This window comes from Ursus americanus, chromosome 16 (genome assembly GCF_024610735.1).
Source record: "Ursus americanus isolate L20-20 chromosome 16, mUrsAme1.1.p, whole genome shotgun sequence".
Classification (NCBI taxonomy): Eukaryota; Metazoa; Chordata; class Mammalia; order Carnivora; family Ursidae; genus Ursus; species Ursus americanus.
This window is the reverse complement of record NC_142142.1, coordinates 29,309,911-29,332,480: the sequence shown is the minus strand read 5'-3', so window position 1 is coordinate 29,332,480 and position 22,570 is coordinate 29,309,911. Positions and strand designations below refer to the sequence as shown.

At 43.9% G+C, this 22,570-nt stretch overlaps 1 protein-coding gene across 2 annotated transcripts in view; it reads right to left on the bottom strand.

Moving 5' to 3' along the window:
* The window catches only part of MAML2 (mastermind like transcriptional coactivator 2), a 331,700-nt gene that overhangs the window by 92,764 nt on the left and 216,366 nt on the right, over window positions 1–22,570 (bottom strand). For both annotated transcript variants that reach the window (XM_045790814.2, XM_045790816.2), the window contains exon 2: window positions 11,575–13,056. In XM_045790814.2, coding sequence (XP_045646770.2) covers window positions 11,575–13,056 — 1,482 coding nt within the window. The remainder of the gene's footprint in view (window positions 1–11,574; window positions 13,057–22,570) is intronic.

Sequence of the window (22,570 nt, the reverse complement as noted above, 5' to 3'; positions counted from 1 at the left end):
GGCCCCGACCACATGGCACACCTCCTTCAGTACATTTCTTAGAGCAGGTGACATGGTTTTCTGTGTACAGGAAGTGCTTAAATATTTGTTGATTGAAAAATAACTATACCAACTGCTGAATGTTTTCATGGTGATTTTTAATGAGCTTGGTCTGGTGAGCAGAGGGGTCACATCTGAAGTTTATAGTTTTCTTCTATATGGAGAGATGAGATTATAGCTTAAAAGGATTTTTGAAATGCTCTCCTTGAAAGCTGACCTGGAGGTAGACATTCCACAGGTCTCATCTACTTTACACGATGCCTGGGTTTGCCAGAGCCTCATTCGAGACTGAGATTGGAGTGAGGCAGTCTAACGGGAATTTTAATTATGCATTCCCATATAGTCTCTAAATTCTACCTTGGGATAAGCCAGAACCCAGGTTTGAAGACCTTCCTGAAGGTATCTGAATTCCAGGGAGGTGTCTCAGGGAAACCTTGAAAGGGGGAGGGGAAGAGAGACGTATTCTTGCTCAAACAAAGTGCAAAAACCATTGATAGAGAGCTTCAGAAAACATGACATCTGTACCCCATTATCTCAGCTTCCCAGGGAAAAGTGTTCACTGAATTAAAATCCAGCATTTTGGCCTTGAATTTTATAATGCAGCTTAATAACAGAAACTTCAAAGTAAACAGTGTCATGGTGTCTTTGCAAAATGTTCAGTGGAAGATGTCCATCGTGTTACCTAATTCCCCCAATGATAAATGTACCTTTGAATTCATTTCCAGGAAATAGTTTGCCTCCGCTGATGAACTGGCATGCTTTCTTTCATACTAAAGAAAAAGAACCTCTATATCCCCCACATAATTTCTTTTTGCCTTAGTTGCCTGGAAACTCAAAGTTAAATGGAAGCTCAGTTTTGGAATTCAACCACTGCAAGAGTCTAGTAACATTTAATTTGGATTGTTTTAGTGGATTTGTTTCTGGTGGTCTTTAGTTTGTAAAGGAAATGAAGCTAACTTTGAATTGCCTACAAGGTTCAGGCCCTGCATTTGTCGTAAGTCTCATGGGTTATTTCATGGAATTTTTTCAACAATCCTGCAAAATAGTGTCGTAATTCTTACTGTACAGATAATGCAGCTCAGTTACAGAGAATTCGAGTAATTTGACCAAGGCTCTCTGATCATTAGAGTAAACAATGCACAAATTCTCAATAATGTACATTTTATATTCAGATCGATGTAAGAAGTTATTCAAACCTATTTCTTTTCCTTTGATTTCAAGACCGTACAACTTGTAACACACACACACCGAAGCTTCTTTCCCTTCCCTTACCCTCTCTCCCCTCCTCTCCTTCTGTTTCTGTGTCCTTATGTTGGGACTTTCTCTCAGGTACTCAGCCCTTAGAGTTACAAAGATAAATTATACACAGACTCCGGTCTCAAGGAGCTTGCAGTTTAGTGGAGGGCTTGACGTATAGACTTAATTAGAATTCCAGGTAGAAAGCAATGAATGCAATGAGAGATACAAAATGCTTTGTGAGTTCAGAGAAGAGAAAGAAATTCCACTGTTCCAACTCTAGGAATTCCTGGTTCCTGGTTTAGATACCTAAACAAAATTATCATACCACATAAGGATGGTACCAAAGTGTTGGCACTCTGTTGCATGCGCTAAAGGAGGAAGAAGCAAACTTTACTTGTTTCAGAGCTTGAGGAGGGGTGATGACAGCAACATGGGCAGTTAGGGCAGAGACTGGGGTTTCAAGACACCTTGGAACTGTCCAAGCAAGTGAGCAGGATGCCACGGCCTGGAGGGAAAATGGAGTCATTGGGCAAAAGACATTCATCAGAAGGAGAGCCGGTCCAGTGAAGGAGAGCCTTGGGGAGTGACTGCATCTGGGGTGGAGGTGCATTTCCAGGGACAACGCTTGGCCAAAGCAACGGAGATAAATGGAACCCCAGCCATTGGCCTCAGCCCTATGGAGCACGGAACAAGGCAGAATTTCTTAGACATGCCATCCACCCCGTTACTGGGAGGGACGAGGGAGTCAGAAAGAGGGAGGTTTGCAATAATGGGAGCACACAGGGAACAGCAGAGATGGAGGCAGAGGTGAGGAAGAGGTGCCAGTGGCCATCAGCTGATGCCTCGTCTAGGAAGCCTTTTCTGGTTCCCAAAGCTGTAACAGGCACTTTATCTTTGCATTCTCCGAATATCCTATCATCACTTCTATCAGAAACCTTATAACACTATATAATCCCTTGTTTCTGTCCATTACTTATGAGTAGGGATTGTGTTTTGGTCATGTTGGTAAATTATTGATGTTCCATACATGTTTCATAAAAGAATCATTTGGAATATTGTTGATAAAATTCTCTTAGTTGACTCTTACTCATATGATTCCCCGTGATATAGGTCAGTCCAGGCTCCGAGAAGAGTGCCTCTGCACAACCCCCTTCCACAGGTTTAACCCATGGAGCAGCTGAGAGTGAATTCTCTAGTTTCTATCCCAGAAAACTGTAACTGTTGATGCAGATTCATGGGCAAATGGTTTTTTAAGGGCAGACTTGTTATGGAGGAAGGTGGAAATGGTAGCTCCTGTTCCTTCCTTCTTGGGAGGAGAGGGTGATGTGTTGGCATCCATAACTCCCCAGAATAGAAGAATGGATGATGGGTCAATGTTGTAATTCGTTTGTTCGCTGTTTACTAAATATGTTTTGGGTGCCTTCCATGTCGTAGCCATGTCAGAGGTTGGAATACAATGGTGAACAAGAGGGACACAATCCCTGCCTTCCAGTAGCTTCCAGTCTAGTTGAGGAAGACACATAAGAACAAAGACAGATGAGGGCTGATATCAGCTAAAAGAGAGGAAGTAGAGGTAGCTACCAGAGAGTATAGGATGGGAGCTAATCCAGATTGGGAAGCCAGGGAAACCTTGCGGAGGAAATGTCTCAGTTGAGACTGAGAAAGTGTAGAGTTAGGTTAGCTGGGCAGAGGAGAGCAGAAGAATGTTCTAGACAGAAGGAACAACACATCTGAAGGCCTGAGAGTGAGGGAAAGCATGGAACTTCTCAGGAATCGGAGTACACTTTTTATGGTAGGAGCCAGAGTGCAGAGTGTGTGTGAACTTGTCAGGTAAAGATGAGTGAATGAGTGGGTGGGAGTCAAGAAATAAAAAAGCTGGGAATGGAAACCAATAAATCTTGGCAGAAGCTGTGTCATATAGGGCTTTATAAGCTACATAATGATTTGGATTTTATTCTGAGAAAATGAAGATCATTTATGGGCCTCAGGCAGGTGACAGACATTACCACATTCCTATTTTAGCATGCTCACTCTGGTTGCAGGGTGGCGAGACTGGAAGGAGGCAGGCCAGTTTAGCCAGCACTTGTTGTGAGAAGGGACAATGGTTAGAAGCTATTCAGGATATGTTCTGCCCATGGGTATGTCCATTCAGAATTCACTCCTTTGTGCCAGAGGCCTATGGGACAGAGAGATGGGCCTGCCTCGTGGCTCTCCCCAACAAGAATCCTTTTCCAGGAAAAGTCTCTTCATCCTTGTGGCCAATAATAACTTCAGTGGCTAAATGTCCTCTCCTCTCCCCACTCTCACTTAAGGCTTGCCATAGAACAGGTCTCCAGGAGGTCAGAGAAAAGAGGCGAGTTCAAAAACTGATCTGTAGGGAAAGGATGAAAGAGGAGAGGGTAGGGCCAAGGGGAGGGGGAATGGGATAGAGATCCAGAGACACAGAGTAGGAATGGGAGTCCAAGACCGGAGCATGAAGCCCACGTGCTCATGTGTGCACCCACACAGACCTGTGGACTACCAAGAAGTAGGGCCAAAAAAGCTCCCTGTTTATGAAGTTCATGTTTCCTAAAGGTGGAGCTGAACTTAAGCTCCTGTGAAAAGCAAACTGTGGAAAATGCCAGTGATTCAGGGTGGAGGGAATTAGCAGCAGAAAGAAAGGGAAACAGGTCAACCACCCCCATTCTTTCTTCCTCGGGGACCTTGAAACTTGATTTTTCAGGATGCACAGGAAAGTAGTCATTGGCTTCCCTCTATTATGCTCTACTCAATTTATTGCTTGGAGAATAAAGTGCCACTTTATTGTTCAGATTCACTGCATGAAATGCAAATATTCAGCTGGAGTTCTCTAATTAGTATCCAGAGAGCTGCCTAGGCTCTGTGTGTGTTAGTTTGGTCTTCCCTGCTTAAAACGCAGTGTAAAAGAGTAAGATGATTCACTCCCATTACATCTCTCTGATCTTGGTAGTCTAAACATTTGTGCAGTCTTTTGTTTCAAATCGAGGACTCCTTATAATAAACACCTTCTGAATCTCAAGTTTCTGTGCCTGACTTTAATTAACGATTAACGTGAAAATTTACTGATTACTGCACCAGCAAAATGGGTTGTTGCTTCCTTTCGATTTCACAAAAAGAAATCACCACCCCCCTCTACCAAACTGATAACAACTGACATCTGATTAGAAAAGGCAGAACTAATTAGAATGGGTGCAAAGGGGATTGTTTGAGTCACCTACATTAATGCACATTATAGTTAAATGTCTGTCAGATTTTCCATTAACCCTCTTGCATTTCCATCCCTGGGATCAAATCTATTTCTTAACCTCATACCCCTTTTTTCCCTAGTTGGAAACTTAGTATTCAACAGGCTGAATTACACATTAATGCTTTAAATGCACAGCTCTTGTTGATGGATGCAACATACTGACAAAGACCTTGGAATGAGAATAATAGAAGTCATTCCCCTAAGTGTGGATTTAAAACCCTATGCGTTATGATTCCAAGGCTAACATGTTCTTCTTGTTACTGTGTTGATTTCTTTATTGAGGGATACTGGAGTTAATTGTTGCTTTACACCAATTCACTCTATTGTGCTCTGGGCTATTACATACTAGGATGACAAAATAAAACAAACACAAAAGTGGGTATCAGGCAAAATAGAGCTCTACTCTGTAAAAAGTTAAAATAACACATTCAAAGTTGAACTTGTAGACTTATGGGAGAGGCCCATGTGATTTAGGTTCAGTTATTATACAGATCAGATTGTAGTATATGTACCCAATAAGAATCCAGTAAGTGTCAGGGACAGACGTCTCCTTCAGATCAAAAGTTCATTGAGGGGTGGGACCATGCCTTCCTGATCTTTTAGATGGGTGCAAAAAGGGTTCTTTGCATCATGTGATCTTTTAATCTCCAACTCCTGGCACATTGTAGGTGCTCAGTAAACTCTCATCATATGAATGCGTGCATGAATTATGGCTTTATCCCATGGTGAAACTCTAACAGTGACCCTGGACAGTTCTTAAATCTTGATGGATCATGTTAAAGAACAAGAAAGGGAATGAATTTTCTTTATCATTTAAAAAAGCTAACCAAAGTATCAAATTTTTTCCTCAAAAAACGAAGTCACATACCACTCTCCTGGTCATTCTCCATATTTATCTGCGATCAGAGGTACCAAGAAGCCCAGCAAATCAGCCTAGCAACAGAAGCAAGAATAAACCAAGCCTGCAGTATGATGAAAACAGCTCAATTTGAAAATACTCTCTGATTATTTAATTTTTTAAAAACATTTTTTTCATTTTATTTTTTTCCCTTACCATACCTTCTTTGTTCTGAGTAGTGGTATCAGTGTCCAGAACTGTGCCTGACATACAGGAAGCTCAACAAACATTTTTTGAATGAATGAATGAATAAAAACTACTGGTAGAGATCAGAAGGGGCAGTACTCAGTTGAGCCTGAGACCTTTTGTTCATGCTCTTGGTTGGGCGGATGGGGAAACATAAAGATCTGTGGATTAAGACAAGGCAACTTCAGTGAATTTGCTTGAAGATCCCTCCCTGCATCAGAATTGGCTTAAATTTTCCCTGAGGTAGAAATAAACTGGGCATGTAGACAATAATGAAATTTCGAACAGATATCCTAGCAAAGGTCCTGTTAACACACCCAAACCACTTCTACCTAGTTCCTTCACTTAGGCAGCACAGCAGTTAACACTAGGCTGAAAATCAGACCAGTTGCTAACTGTAGCTCTGAGCAAGTTATTCAACCTCTCTGAGCCTCAGTGCCCTCAAAGGGGTTGATAATATCTACCATTTGGGCTGTTTGCATGCAGCATACAGTTGGTGCTAATGTGAAAGCCAACAAACCAACTAACAGAAACGAACAAGACACATGCAAAATCCCCCTCCTGCTAATTCTGCCAATCAAGATTCTTCAGTACAGGTCATATTAACATATATGTCTGGAAATTTATTTGGGATCTTAGCCCTAGCTCTAGTCTTATGGAATATTAAAAAAATATTTTTTAAACTGAAAAGGTAAATGATGAAATATCAAAGATAAAATGAACATGCAAACATAATATCCTGGTCTGCCATGGACAATCCTCAGTATGCCTGTATCAGACCTTGTCCCTCTTGCCATCATAACCAGCCAAAGTGAGTCATAATGGAAATCACCAAATTGTCAAGGGTCATTTGCAATGATCACCTAGCATCTCTTGGGTCTCTATCCTAACTTTGCTTTAGATTTTATGTCATTTATATTTGACCCATGACCACAGGTTTATTACCATCTTTTGGCTTCACTCCTGGATTCTGAGTGTATTGACTGATTTTTTGTCCCAGCTTGTCTAGGACATTGGCTTGGCCTTATCTTTGGCCCTTCATGCTCCTGACTTCTTTTGACCTCGTCTTGTCCTTAAACCTGAACCCCAGCCTTAGCCTAACTGGCTGACCCTTTAGCCAATCTGTGGCCCCCAGCAAAGGGGTGGTTTGGATGTTATACTGTTGCAGAACATTGAATTCATGATTATTTTCCCACTAGAAAAGGCATTCCCAGCTGATTCAAGGTCCTAGCTCTTCTCTGGCACTTTCACTGGGCAATTATAAGGATTTGTCAGTATATTAGAGGTCCAGTGATTCCTTCACCCTTAACTGGGTGTTCATCTTTAAAATCAGATATATCCAAAATAACCTTAAAGAAGAAGGGGGAGAACATGAGACTTTCCCGATTTATGCCAAGGATTGATATGTAAAGTAGTGAAGGATAAACTTGGCTCGGCAGAGAGAGTGGAGTGAGGTTCTTAATATATGATCGAGGAGCTTGGCTTTAAACTAAGGAGGAAATGTACAAATTTATGTTTCGGTCATAACAAACCATCCATTCACTGGCTGCGTTCCCTCTCAGAATTTTTAGAGATGGGATAATTCTAAACCAAATATAGAATCCACTTGAGTTTCATGGATCTAATGTTAGGAAAAAAAAATCACACTTTAAAGTGTCTGATCATACAGCTCTGACAAAGATCACTTCTTGGTTCAAGAGGTTAGAGCTTTTAGATTGAACTCTCACAAGCCCTAGTGAACCAATAACTCTTTCACACCTTAAACAAGTATTCAGTGACTTGAAGATAAATCAGAACTGCATGCATTATATACCTCTCCTGCCCTCTCCCATAACCTTCGAATCAGAAAGGGAAGGAAATTATAGCTAGGAGGTATTTCCATTTGCCAAGCCCCAAACATTAGCAAACTGAGTCACTGAGGACATTTTTTGAAATACCAAATACCATTTGTTCTCTCAGCATCCGGAGAAGGGATTACTTGAAAACACCCCAGGCATGGAACGATAAAGAAGTCTCCACAATTCGATTATGCTGCATCCATCTCTCAGGCACCATTCACATCTAGGAGAACAGAGATGGGTACCCAATAAAGAGAGAGGGGCACAGACTCCCCCCAGTATATTCTTTGCCTGAGCATGCAGATCTGTCTGGGTGCAGAGGTCTGAAGGGTAACGAGAAGGCCATCTTTGTACACTCTGCTGGGTAAATAACAAGCAACTGATCGACAAATTCAATCTACCATCTTGTAGCAGAAAGCCAAGATTCCCACCATTTCCAAGGTGAAAGGACTCCAATTAGAAAAATCCATAATAGGTCTTCCTATGTTTGACACAAAGTGAGTGTGATAAGCAGAAAAAAATTCATGACCAGTGCTTTCATTTAGGACATTCTAGTTGATAAACTTAAGAACTGCTTAATTCCCAATCTCTCCCCTCCTATGGCTTCAGTCATGAGTAACAGAGATTTTGCTAATTAGAAATGAGAACACACATTTGTACTGTCTACTATAAATGGTGGGGTTAAAACTACCCTCCCTGAGCTGAGAATACTTAGTAATATCCTAGATGAGAAACACGAATTAGAAAAATCTTAAAAACATGCACATCCACATGAAAGTTGCTTCTCAAGATTATCATCTTGGGAAGCAACTCATTTATTTACCTTCAGAGAAAGTTCATAAGTCATATTTGAAATCCAGTCCTATCACTGACTTCTTGTTTTTGACCCAAAGCAGCAATCCCCATCTTGATTGTTTTCAAAGAACACCCTGACAGAATGAATATTACTGCACCGGTAATAATTCACTCAGTATGCTAATAGCTCTGAAGACAATCCCCAGTGAAAAACTCTGTAACCGTACTGAAAAATAGCACCCTTATTAGCAGGAGTCCAGCCCCCAAAGGTGAATGCTTTTAAGAGGACAACACTTATTTGACCATAGAGCCCTGGTACACTTGCTTACAACTCAGACACAAGACTTCAGAGTCCTCCCTCTTGGAACTGTTGAGCAGAAAGGAACAATTTGATTTAAACCACAAAGTCAGGATAAAGCTGTAAATAGGTAGCCATGTCCAGCCTGTATAGAAGGGGCCTTTGGCTTGAAATGTTGCTGCCACTTATACCAGTTTTCAAGAGCTTTTTTGAAAAGATGAAAATTATCTTGGCATCATGTGTCATAGGCACTGGAAACAGTTAAATATCATCTAAAACATTGAAAGATGTTTGCTGATTTGGCCATCAGTGTCCACTGGTGTGCTTGGGTTCTGGAAGCTTCAGTGGGGACAGACAGATCATGAGTGTGGTGTAGAGTTGTTGATCGGAGCAATGGAGCCCGAAACAGGACCGAGGATGTCAGGAAGGCTCCCACAAAGTAGGGCTAACGGGGTGACCAAAGAGATCTATTTCCTGTTGTAAATAGCTTATTTTGGTTAGTTCCATAATGTTCACCCTCAGGAAGGTCACCCGTCACACAGATATTTTTTGATTCTTTTCTTTAACAACTATGTAGGTTAGAGATTTAAGACTTTCTTTATCTCCAAAGGACTTCATCACCCTGTAGATTATGTAAATATGGCTCAGTATTACAGGAAATATTCTTTTTGAGAATTTCACAATGGTCGATAAGTGGTCATTCATTTCCCAACAAATCCTACCTGTAAGCTGTATAGCCAGTGGCTAAAAGCACAACCTTCAAAACAGATTGTCAGAATCCTGGCTCTGCTACTTCTTATCTGTGTGACTTTGGAAAAGTTACTTAACCTCTCTATGCCTCAATTGCTTCCCCTGTAAGATGAGAACGATGGCATTTCCTTCATATGGTTGCAATGAGATACCATAAGGAAGAGAGCCAGAAGTCCTGCCGGTTACAGGGTAAATGATAAACACTACCTCTTATTAATGTCTCATTATTTACTATTTCCATTTTTATAATCAGAGGTCTGGGCTTAGGGAGGGTAAATCACTACCCACTCACCATACTGCTGGACAATAAAAGAATGAAGGATAGTTTCCTTTTATTCCTCCAAAACTGTTTATGTTAGAATTCGAGACTTATTACAGTGCATCTCCTACGTAAGAGTAATACTTGTTAAAAATATTCTGATATCATATATGGTTCTTTCTATGATAATCATAATAATCGCCAACTTTAATTCTAAACTCTGGGTGCAAAATTATCTCATTTTTAAGAGATTTACTTATTTATTTTAGAGAGAGAGAGAGAGCATTTGGGGGCAGGGGAGGGCAAAGGGAGAGGGAGAGGGAGAATCTTAAGCAGGCTCCCTGATGAGCGTAGATCCCGACATGGGCTCGATCCCACAACCCTGAGATCATGACCTGAGCTGAAATCAAGAGTTGGACGCTTAACCAACTGAACCACCCTGGTGCCCCTTAATTTTATGCTAAAAAATATCCTAGGATATATTATTATCACCCCTGTTTACAGGTGAGAAAACACAGGCTTAGTGAGGTCCAGTGATTTGCTTGAGGTCACACAGCTAGTGAATGTCAGAGTAAGACTTTGAGCCTAGATTCATCCAAACCAAAATGGCTACCCGTGCCATTAGGAAGTAGTTCCACAATACCGTTTGTTTATCAATGAGCCCCAAATTACCTGTTAAAAAGGAACACTGTAAAATACACACAGGACCCTACTCAAGTCCATTCTTCATCAACTACAATTAAAGAAAAAAAAACACCCACACTTTTTTTTTTTTTTCAAACCCCCACACTTCTGAAGCGGACAAGAGCTCAGAGCTTCACTCGGTGCAGAGCTCTTGAATCCTGGTTGAGTGCAGTTTTCTCCTGGCACACATCTAGGGCAAAGGTTAGGTTGGCCACCGTCTGTGGTGCTTGTGGCATTGTTTCTGGGCAGTGGCCATGAAAACTACTCTAGGAATGTGATTGGAATTAGGCTCAGTGCCGTCATAATACCCTGGCATATTGTTCTGACATGTAACGTGTTGTCTTTGTGCTTGGCCACTAACAGAGACCCACTAAATTACACGCACGAAGCAACAGTCAGACTTTCTTCCTTCCGGGAAGAGTTTCCGCTCTCAAATTCCCTGAGGATCGGAGCTTCCTCACCAGTGTGTGCTCCGGAGGCATAGAGCTACCTCTTCATACTATTCACTTCTGGGGCAGAATAAGACTCCTACTTCATGTTAATCACAGGATATAAGGTAACCACAGATACTTTTTTTCTGTTTGTAGTGATGATGATTTCATCCTTTAACACTTAACGCAGGCATTACTTTCTCCAAAAGACTTCCCTGATTTCCCCTTGCAGGGTAAGACACCCAACCTCTGTGCTCTCATGTTATTAGCCCTTCCACTTAGTATTCAAATGAGAGTTTTAAAGCCTGTCTCCCTCTCCAGACTGTGGCAGCAAACAGGCGCCATGTCTTATTTAAGGCACCTGCAGGGAGTCACAGCAGGATCTAGTAGGATGCGTTGGGCATTCAGACATTTCAACTGGTTGGTGTGTATGTAGAAGGTCATTAAATACTCTTAATATCATGTCTGGACTTATTTCAGTTTTCAGCATCATCACAACATCTTGCACGTGGTAGGTACTCAGGACGAACATGTGGACTTAATGACCGACTTATTGACTGGAGGAATAAACACCAGGTGTATCCGAATCTTACTGCCAACTGGACATGTCACTAAAGGTCATGAATTATAATGCAACATTCTTAATAATCAAGAGCCTTTGACCACTGCAGATCCCAGTGACAGGAATGATCTATAAGGAAATACTAGCTCTTGCCTCCAGATGCCCCGTGTGAGCTGGGCTTCATGAGGCCTTCGTGGGAACCCGACAGGCCCACTACTATCTTTGTGGTCTTGATTCCACCCCAACACAAATGTTGCAAACAGAGCCCAATGACCAGGCTAAGTGGTCTCTGGGTCCTCTGCGTTTGGGGTAGCAAACTTATGGTCTTACCTGTCGGTGCTGTTGGGAGATTTGATATCCCAGGCCTGTGATGGGCTGGTTCTGCATTTTCTGAAGCAGGATCTTCTGCTGGAGCGGCAAGGGGGACCTCAGCAAAGGCTGGCTTGACAGGGGCTGGGCGGGCTGGGACGGTGGCGGCGGCGGCGGTGGCTGAGCTGAAATGGAGCTCTGGGGCTGCTGGGGCTGCTGGGGCTGCTGCGGCTGCTGCGGCTGCTGGGGCTGCTGCTGGGTGTAGTGTAGGAGAGAAGGCTTACTCTGGGAAGGCAAAACAGAAGGCATCTGCTGGCTTGCTTGATCAGAGTTAAAATGGAACAAAGGCTTAGTGTTGCCATGACGGGGCTCCATGGCTGTGTGCGGGGTGTTCATAAAACTTCGACTGAGATCCTGAGGCTTCTGTTGCATGAGCACGTCGAGGTGCCCTCCCTGTGCCGCCGGGCTGGCCTTGTATATGTAGTTAGCCATCACCTTCGACTGGCTGCCACCGCCCGCTACCCCCGGCATGGGGGAGCTCTGCGGGCTGAATGGCTGCTGACCGAAAGAAGGGCTGGGGATTTTCTCCTGCCCGAATGGGCCTGGCGATGGCCCCGTGGAGGAGGGCAAGGCCGGCCAGGTGGTAGGCTGGTGCTGCTGCTGGTGCTGCTGCATCCGAACATGCTGCTGCCGGTTGGCCGCGATCTGTTTGAGCTGCTGGGCGTGGGAGACTTCCTGCCAGCTCGGCAGGGCCCGGCTTGCTCCCGATGTCTGAGGCTGAGCCTGGCTCTGAGGGACAGAAGGGACTGGGGAGGAAGCGGAGAGGGCGGAGTTGGCCATGGAGAATGCCGGGCCAGCAGAGGGGGGCCTCAACTGCGGCGAGCCGGAGGGGCCCTGGGTTAGGCCTGGGGAGTATTCACTCTTGATCACTGGCTTCTCCATGGGCAGGGAGGGCCTGGGAGTGCTCCTCTGGCTCTGCTGACCCAAGTCGATGTTAAATGGGTCATCTTGCTTGATGGTGGCATTGATCATGTTCTCCAGCTCCAGGTCACTCATGGGAGGCACAGAAATGTTGGTCAGCTCATTGAACAGCTCCTGCAGCTCTGGGTCCATCAGCTGCTCTACAGGGTCCTCGCCGAACCTACTGGAAAACATACTTTCCTGGCTCATCTGGCCGTCCATGTGCTTACTGCAAGACAGAGTCTCTCCGGGTTCCTTCTTCACCTCCTTCAAGCCCATGTTAAAGATACCATTTCCAGGAGGATGTGCGTGGGGTGGCAGAGTGTTCGTCTTCCGCAGGGGTGCTTGGCTCATGGGCAAGGTCCCTGACATCATCTGATTTTGTCCATTATTTACTTGGAGGCCCCCTTGTCCTGCAGAGAGGTTCTCCCCAACACGGATTCTCTTGATATCAAGGAATGAGTTGTCGACAAAGCCATTGGGCCTCTTGCTGTTCGCAGGAGACAGGTTAACCACCTGTTTTCTTTTCAAGGAACCCTGGAGCTGAAAAGAGAGGGAAAGTAAAAAAGAAAAATATGAGATATTAATCCAGATACGCTTTTAGTCAAAAGAGACATGATATTCAAAAATTTTTTCCATTTACACACAGGATGAATTCAAACAGAAAAAGGTACAGATGAAGCACAGTCTGGAATATAATGAAACTCACCAAACAGAATAAACTGTTTCTGGAGGGAGCAGGTCGATTAGTGATTAGAGATCACATTGGTTCCCGTGATCGGTACATAGGTCAAAGGATGGAAACTACTTCATGTATCACCAGGAGTCATTGATAATACCTACAATTCGTCACCAAATGTGGTTTTCTGGAGCAGGCCAAAATATTCCACACACATGCACACACGACCCCACACAGCAACACAACTGGAGTGAGCACAACTTTGACCAAGATGGGAAATGCTGAAGAGTCTAAAGGTGGGACACAATTTCCACAATGTCTCTTTTTCACAGATTCATCCGCGAAACCCTTCATCACTATTATCCTCTAAGTAAGTAATCCGAATAGCTGTTGTATCCAAGGAGATAGCGTATCTGTCGTTCTACTATTTTTCTTGCTGTAATTCCGTGCCTTTGCATCCAAGCCCAGGCAGCAACATCGTGTGGGTGAGATTATCCTTTATCAAATGAGACACTCTAAGCACAGATGTTCCTGGGGATTCATTTCTTATGTTGCCTGTCTCGAAAACTTATAACCAAAACCAAGGTGCAGAGAACTGGTACTGTGCATTGTTAAGAACTCAGGCTCTGGAGCTGGCTAAGCTGAGCTCAAATTCCTATTTTATCACTGAGTGCTGAGTGACCTTGCCACTCTATGTATCGGAGCCTCAATTTCCTTATCTGGAAAATGGGGGCGATAGCACTGAATTCTTAAGAAGAAATGAGACCATGCATGTAGAAGTTTAGCACAGTGCTTGCTATCGTCAGAACTCAATAAATTCTAGTTTATTTTTTAAAAAATGACTTACTACATTCTCAAAGAGGAAAGCCTCTCCAAACCGCACCAGTCACAACCAAATGCTAAAGCCTTCATTCACTAACTCAGGGATTAGATTGTATTACATGGACTTTAGATATTATGGGGAAAGAAATTAAGGACCATATAGTCACACCAATAAATTAAAGAGAAACAAAACATTCACCATTGATCTTGAGATCCTTGTTGGTTTGCCTCTAAAGTGAGAGACTGCGTCTATCCAAGTGTGGCTTTCCCAGTGCAGCTGACCCACTTAAATTATTTAATGTTTGCTCAGGATAATTGTCAAATATCTGAGGCAGGATACTTCCCAGATACAAAATGCTACCACTTTTCTTTTTCTTCCTTTTCACTTACTACCTCCTGAAGATTTCTAGGTAACCTAATTAGAAAATGAAACTAACATAACTGAGCATCTATTATGTGCCAAGTATTTTAAATATGGTTATTTTATTTTATTTTTCTTAGTCTTCACAGCAACCCCATTAGAGATGTATTGTTTTATAGCTATTATTTTATAGATAAGGAGACCAAAGCTCAGAGAGGCTAAGTAACTTGCACAGGGTCACACAGCTAGTAAGCAGCAGACCTGGGCTTTAACTCAAGGTTTGTGTAATTCTACAGCCTGTGGCATTTCCACTATATTATGCTGCAATCAGCTTGTTTAGGGCTAGGGTCTGCCCAGTGTGCAGGGGCCAAGGGCAGAGAGTAGACAAACACCGTGAACTCTGGTGAAATGAGAGGAGTCTGGGAATGGCCAGGATGCAGTTTAGGGCCAAATGTGAACAGCATACTTCTTGTCATGTAGTCCATCAATCCCTATTTCAATAATCCCTTTTCTGTGGTTTTGCTCACTCATGAGTCGTATAAGTTAGGGTGGACGTCCCATGCTCTTCGAACCAGTTTTTACCTTTTCCCATTGCTGACTGGTAGTCAGAGAAAGGAATCTGACCTACACTGAGCCAATCAGTTCCTGCCATAGGAATTGTGGAATTGGAGAAAGTGAGATCAGGCTTTCTTTGGATGACTGCATTGTCATTTACAAAACCTGCGTGCTGTTGTTCCAACATGTCAACCAAAGCCTCAGAGGAGGTGAGTCTGTAAAAAGAGAGAAGACTAACACAGAGAAGGGAGACACAAGTTTTGGCAAAATTTGAGGGCTGCGTTTCAATCTCAGATCAGTCTGCCTCTCGCCTTGTTTTCCTTGATACACTGTGTAATCTTTAGAATAAATGCCCCTTTTTGCTTGAGCTAGTATGAGTTGGGCTTCTGTTATTTTCAGTCAAGAGGCCTAAGCAAGTCCCATGACATTTCACATTGGGTGATGAGCAATCTGCAGCAAGGCACAGGTATACTTTGCCTTTAGGTGTGAAGCTCCCCACTGCACGATCTCTGCTGTCTCTGCATGTCTGCTAACTGCTGAGCTCGCTACTCCATCCCAGAACACCGTCAGCCTTCAGCACGTTCAGCAGAAACTCAAAGTGGCCCCCATCTGGCCTCAGGGGTCAGGAAGAACACAGACCAGAGAGGCTCAGCCATGTTACCTCAAGAGGGGCCACAATTTTTTTCCCAGCATAAGTTACATTTTGAAAGTTTTTTCACAATTCATAAAGAACAAAGGAATACATTCTTTTTCCAGGTTTGGGTGATTGCCTTTGATCTACTTTCCACTGCTTTCAAAGAACCTGTTCTGCCAGATTCTCCCATTGCTCAGGCCACTCCCTGGGCAGTGCCCTGCAGAGTCTGGGAAGCAGCACCAGCACTTTCTCTAAGCCATCAGGACTGGAGGGGCTGTGACAGAATCAGTGGTGGTGGCAATAATAGTAGTAGTAGTAGTAGTAATAGCACAGTCATTCATTGAGGGTTTGTGTGGTAGGCATCATGGTAAGGTCTTCGCATGGATAGTCTCATTTAATTCTCACAATAACTAAGAATTCTCACAACACCTCCATGAGGCTGATATTATTTCTACCCCCCCCCAATTTACAGAAGAGAAAATAAAGGTTTGGAGACTGAGACTTCAAGGTCATGCAAATAATAAGCAATAAAGCCAGGGGTGTCCGATTCTTGGTTTCAGCTCAGGTCACTATCTCAGGGTCCTGGGATCGAGCACCGTGTCGGGCTCTGTGCTCTGCAGGGAATTTGCTTGGGATTCTCAGATTCTCCTTCCCCTGCCCCCGCCACTTGTGTGCTCTCTCTCTCTTAAAAAAAAAAAAAAAAAAAAAAGCAATAAAGCCAGAAATCAAAGCGAGCTTTTGCACTGCAGAGCCTATGCTGTGCAGTAAATGGTACCCTTTATAAACAGCGTCATCTCTTAGAACATTTTCCTGCCCAAACCTAGGAAATAACAAGCAGAGAGGGAATAAGACTTGCTTCTTAGGTATATGTGTGGGGTCACCACCAGCACAGCTGGAGGGATGACTTTAGATGGGGAGCAGAAGTCCTCCTGAAGTGATGTTGGATAAAAGGGATTCCATTAGGACTCCATCAGGCATGACACTTTACCAAGAGAATTCTGGGGACAGTCTGTGTCCTGCCTCATAGAACTTCCTAATCAAAAGTTATGTTACCAGGACCCATCAAATGCCCAGCCGCAGTAGATATCAAGCTACTGGAACAAGACGATCAACAATTCTCCAAGTTCAACCTTGACTTTGAAGTGTACCTTTTGCTGGACTAAAGTTTCTCCATCACATATATGGCTGTAAATTAGGGTAGAGAGCCTCTAAAGGTTCTGTAACATAATGCAAACATTCTAGAATGAATACAGGAGGAACACAGTCACTAATACCTCAGTGAAAAAAGTTCATCAGAGAATTCAATGCCATTTTATAGGCCAAGAATAGTCCCAACAAATGAGACTCAGTCAGAGGAATGAAGACCTGGGTTTAAACTGAGAAGGAGAGGCAGGACGAGGGGAGTGAGCAATTCTACACTCAGACCCTTCGAGTGGCTGGGGTAGCCGGGATCGGGGAAGCTAGAAGTATATATCCTGAGTGCCAGAGAGGCCAGCAACTTCCAGAGAGCAGTCAATAATATTGAAACAGGAGAGGGAAGAATCTCCCAAACAAATCTCCCACCCACAGCTGCCTTACCCATTAGGCACTGTGAGGCTCAGTATCCAGGGCCCATGGTAGACGTAGGGGCCCCAAAAATGCTTGAATTTCTCTTAAAACAGAAGAGAAATGGAACTTTTCATATGAAGAAATGTTTCTGTACAGAACAGTAATATATTTATCCTTATGTCAACATGGTGATAAAATATAATTTTTTAAATTGTGCAAGGAAGAAGGGGCCCCCTCAGAAGAGCACCTGAGGCCCACCTTAAGCTCTCACCTAATAACCACTGTGTACTAATGCTTATTTTAAGACAGATACTCTTAAAATAAGAGTTGTGTGGAATCTTGTTTAATCTTTCCATGGCTCTCTGAATGTGTATTCCTATCCTCATTTAATAAGTGAAGAAATCATGGCTCCTGACATGAAGATTACATAGTGAATGATACGGAGGCAGGATGCCCCCCCCGCCGCCCTGTTCTGTCTGGCCTCAAAGTCTCCTCCTTCTTCATCACCAACCACACTGCTTGCTTTCCCTTCAGCCTTCAGCTCGCCACAGGATCACACTGTTCTGGACACGGCGGACGCAGAGAACCAAGACCAAAGGATAACAGAACAGGGGCACCTGGGTGGCACAGCGGGTAGCGTCTGCCTTCGGCTCAGGGCGTGATCCCGGCGTTCTGGGATCGAGCCCCACATCAGGCTCCTCCGCTATGAGCCTGCTTCTTCCTCTCCCACTCCCCCTGCTTGTGTTCCCTCTCTCGCTGGCTGTCTCTATCTCTGTCGAATAAATAAATAAAATCTTAAAAAAAAAAAAAGGATAACAGAACAAAGATGTATCGCACACACAGGGCAGGGGTAAGGGCATTCGGGACACACAGGGACGATGGCAGGGAGAAGCTGGTGACATCACTGGTTAGAGGTTGATGGTGAAAGCTCGGGACATCACCCTCGAGGCTCCAACAGAAGAAAAGGACGAGACAAAGGGTCACTTGGTCAGTCAGAAAGATTTAGTAAGCACCCAGAGAGAGTTCTGAAGCAGACCCTATCAAATCATCCTGGCCTTAGGGAAATGTGCAGATGATAAAGCCAGTGGCAGGAAGTTAAGGCCTCACATGAGCACCACGTTAATACTTACACTTTTCCCGTCACCTAGATGGGCTGGGAAGCAGTTTTCCTTGCGTACAATAAATCTGCACCCAAACGGTTATGTTTAATTTGTGAGATTATGCACATAATATCACCCTTTCACTGGCTAGCCAAGGAAAGGGCTTCTTTTGGGAGTGACTTCAACACAGCAAGTCTGGTCTGGTTTGCATACTACACAGAAATCACTGTACTTTGCTGAGCTCCAGCAGACTGTTTCTTTTCACTCTCGTCCTTGCTCTCATTCTATGTGAACACCTCGATGCTATTTGAGGCCTGTGGTCTCTGCTGGGGGAAGGCTAAGGCCTGCTCAGGGCCGGGTCCAGACAGAGTGACCTGCCTGGCCCAAGGGCTGGGGATGGAGGTGTTGGGACAATGCCTATGGCCGAGAAAAATCCAGCACACAGTGGAATCAAGGGCCGGGGTCCCTCAGTAACTCTTCTTTTGAACAGCTGTACTTTGCTCTTCCAAAGGACTCGAAACATAAACTTCCTGGATGGATTTAAAAATGCCATTATTGCGCAATCCTCTGGTTTCTGTTTCTTGCCCTGCTCCCTATCCCTTTCCACAAAATAAATGCATTCTTTGTCTCCTGGGCTGCCCTAGAAACAGGGAATATGCCACACAAAGGTAACAATTCAGTCCATAGGTCACATTTTTCCCCCAAGTAGATTTCTGTCTTTCTCTTGTGCATAAGCACAAGAAGCAGATTTACCACCGCTGAGATACTCCAGCGAATGAATATCTTGGTCTCACCATCTGTAAACTTTCCTCAGGCCATTTTACTCATGGCTGAGTACTGATAGGGTGGGGAAAGACCAACCCTCTAAATAACTTATGATTCTTGAGTTGATTCCTGACGTAAAAAAGTCTGGGATCCTGGAATAGTAGATTCAGAGCTCAGCCCAGGACCAGGAGGTGAGTTAACTCCTCCCTGAATCTCTTGCCCCCAACAAACTAGATGGGATTTTAAGTCTTTTGCTAAAGGCACCTGAATGCTCCCCCTTCTTATTTGGCCCTTGCAGAGTTCTGAGCTACCTGGTATCGTGAGGTATTGTTTTCTGCCCCTAAAGTATTAGGTTTGCCCAACCAGAGTTTAAGCTGAGGGTGGGTACCTTGCGTTATGCTTGACTGGGTTCCCCTCGGTACCCACCACAATGCTGAGCATATTATAGGTGTTCAAAGTTTAGTTTGTGGGTTGATCTGGGAGTTTGAGAAGCTGGATCCTTCTAACTATTGAGCAGTAAAACACTGGTGTAAGAAGAAGGCTGTGGCTGTGGGAACGTGTTCATTTCCAAGTCCCAAGCAATTTAATGGTTCTACTAGAGTTTGGCTTGAGTGCTCATGTTCTTCTGAACCCTGAAGTCAGAGGAATGTGAAGCCCCGAGAACTGGAACCACATTGTAATCCGCGTGAACCCAAGGGAAGGGGCGCGTGAGGCTTTGTGACAGACTCTAGTCTGCGTTGAGCCTCCGAAGGGATTCCGAAGTTGGGGTGCAATGCTTAGCCCCAGCTCGACTCCATGCCCTATACCAGTAAATGCATGGGAGCTGAAAGAAAGTCAGGGCATATATCCTGTATGCTTTTCAGAAACTTCCACTTCTACTTTTTAAAGAAAAAGTAGGAACTTTTTTTTTTCTTTTTTGGTGAAAGGGATCAGGGAAGGCCTGTTAGATCTATTTGGGAAACTGGTTCCATAACTTTGTTCTAAAGTTGTGACTACTCGAGTGAAGAAAATAGCTATTCTTCATGAAATCCAAAATAAAGTATTATATGGAAGCAAGAACGCTGCCAATTTGGGGTCTTTGTAGAGAAAACAAGTCAACACACCGTCCTTCTAAAGACATTAACGCCAAATGCCCCATATTCAAAATTTCTTTAATGCCTCCCTGCCCCTTTCCCATCTTTGCTGGCTGGCTTGTGGAAGAGTAACTAGAAGGGCTGGAACGTGCCTCAGAAACCCTCCTCCCAAGCGCGGGAGAAGGGTGTTTCATGACAGCATTTTCTCAGTGCGGACAATGCCACCAGTTCTGCTTGGAGAATGGTGCAAGTTTACCCTCAACCTACAGAGCATTTGTGGAGAGAAGAGGAAAGAGAGGCAGACATCCTATTTTATGGAGGCAAATGGGAGGATGTGGGATTTTGAAAGGGCATGGAATTCACCCTTCGATGGACATGCTGCCCTCCTCCAGTTTATCGTATAAACTCGGATCGGTCACTCACCTCCCTACATAAAGCTCCATCTGGGCTCCCAGTTCAGAGCAGCACTTCATTACCCAGAGCTCTCTTTTAGTAGGAGAGGTAGAACTTGAACCCAAGTCTGTGTGATACTTCCCATTGTCGAGGAACCTCGACAAAGGCAAAATGAAGAGAACAAGAGGGGCTTTTCCTCATCTGTAAAATGGAACTTGCTTACTCATCCATTCAACAGGTATTTATTTGGCACCAAGTATATACTCTGAGACCGTCTATGTCATAGGGTTGCTGTGAGGACCAAGTGGTTAAAGCTTATCAAGAGACTGGAAAATAGGTCTTAGAACATGATGCTCAACAGATGTTAGAACCAATTAAAAAACAAAAAAAGAGGTTGCCAGTCTGCCTGGAAATAAAGCAAAAAGTGGTAATGCAGTGTGATGGTTGCTCAGTAGGGTGTGCACGGGATTCCAGTCACGGAGGGAGGAAAGGAATCCCTCTCCCTTCCCTCCCAATGAAGTGCCCCCGATATGTAAATAAATATGATGTTTTGTGATATTCAGATATTCTGCTAGTGACAGTGTAAACAAAACCTGTTGTTTAACAACAGGGACATGTTTAAATTAAATCAAAAAGTTCAAAGTAGAATGATTTTCCCACATTGTCTACTATTTTAATGTCATTCCAGATCTGCTCAGTGATAACCAGCGTGATTATCCTGCTGACGATACCCTTAGTCATCCAGACGAGTCGCTGCAATTGTTGTAACGCAGGGGCCCGCAGGGACCATCTTCCAGAGATCAGCTCTCTGGGTTTAGCAGAAAAATGAACAGAATATTCTATAAAAGCCTGACAAACCCAACTGCTTTGTGCATGAAATACTTTATCCATGACTCACTTTTGCCCAAAACATATCGAAGTGAATCCAAAGTAAATGCTATGTATAAAATGTTGGCAATTCTCTTGAAATCTCGAAATGTCCTCCTCAGCAGAATGTACAGTGTAGCAAGCATCGTCAATCACGTGGCTTCTCTCTCCACTTTAGCTGGAGGGCCCAGTCTGGAAGCTTTAGTTCGAAGGGTTCCATCTCCTTGGTGAGGCCTTGCCCTCCTACTTTCCCTCCTGTTCTCCCTGCTTTCAGGATTTTAGTGCTCTCAGTATGATCTGTTTTTTGCAATTGACTCGTGAGTTTTTTCATTACAACATCATGCCAAGAAGTCAGTGGAAGACAGAATACTTGTGGGTGGCTCATCTACTCCCACTAGCCCAGGCCAGCCCCAGCCCAGGGAAGCACTCATGGACTGGCTGGTGATCTGACTTACTGGGTACTCAGTGGCCTGGGAACACGAGATGAGTCCGTTTATGGGGCATCTATGATTCTCTGCCATTGCCATGGAAACACCCTCTTTATACAGCCCAGGGCTGATTCTCAGCAACTCTCTGTCCCACTGTAGAGCTGAGAGATACTGGAGAGGTAAGAAGAGCATGGGTGCTTTAAGAGACTGCTTTTCTTTTCTTATGCTGGTGGGACTTGGACTCATTCCAAAACATTGGTCAATTTGAATATCAGGGGAACCCAGATGGCAGAGAGAGTGCCCTCATACCATTCCAGGGTTGTCTATTAATTATTTTGGGGTTTGAACAGGACTACTAAAGAGCTCTCACCTTTTGGTAAAATAACATAAAACACAGGCACCCCTAATTCCATAGCAGCATGTCCCCTTCATCTTCAGTGGCTTCTCTGACTTAAACAGGTATTAAAGGTCCTTATCCTTCCTGGCCTCTTTCTCTGGATCCTATTCTTCATCCTTCCTCAGGTCCCCCGCTGCTTCCAGCACAGCAGGCTCCCAAGCAGCGTTCAATCACATTCTGAGAATTTGACTCTGAATTTTGCCTCTCCCCACCCCAATCTGCTTTCCACATAGCAACAAAAGGGATCTCCTTTTCATGCCCAAGCTTCGGCTATATAACTTATTATTATTATTATTTTTTAAATTTCTAAAACACAAAAGGTGCTTTCAGCTTCAGGTCTTTGCATATACTGTTCCCTTTCACTGGAATACTGCGCTTCCTTTGACTTGGTTCCCTCTTAGCAGACTTCGCTTTTTCTTTTCCTCTACATCTTAC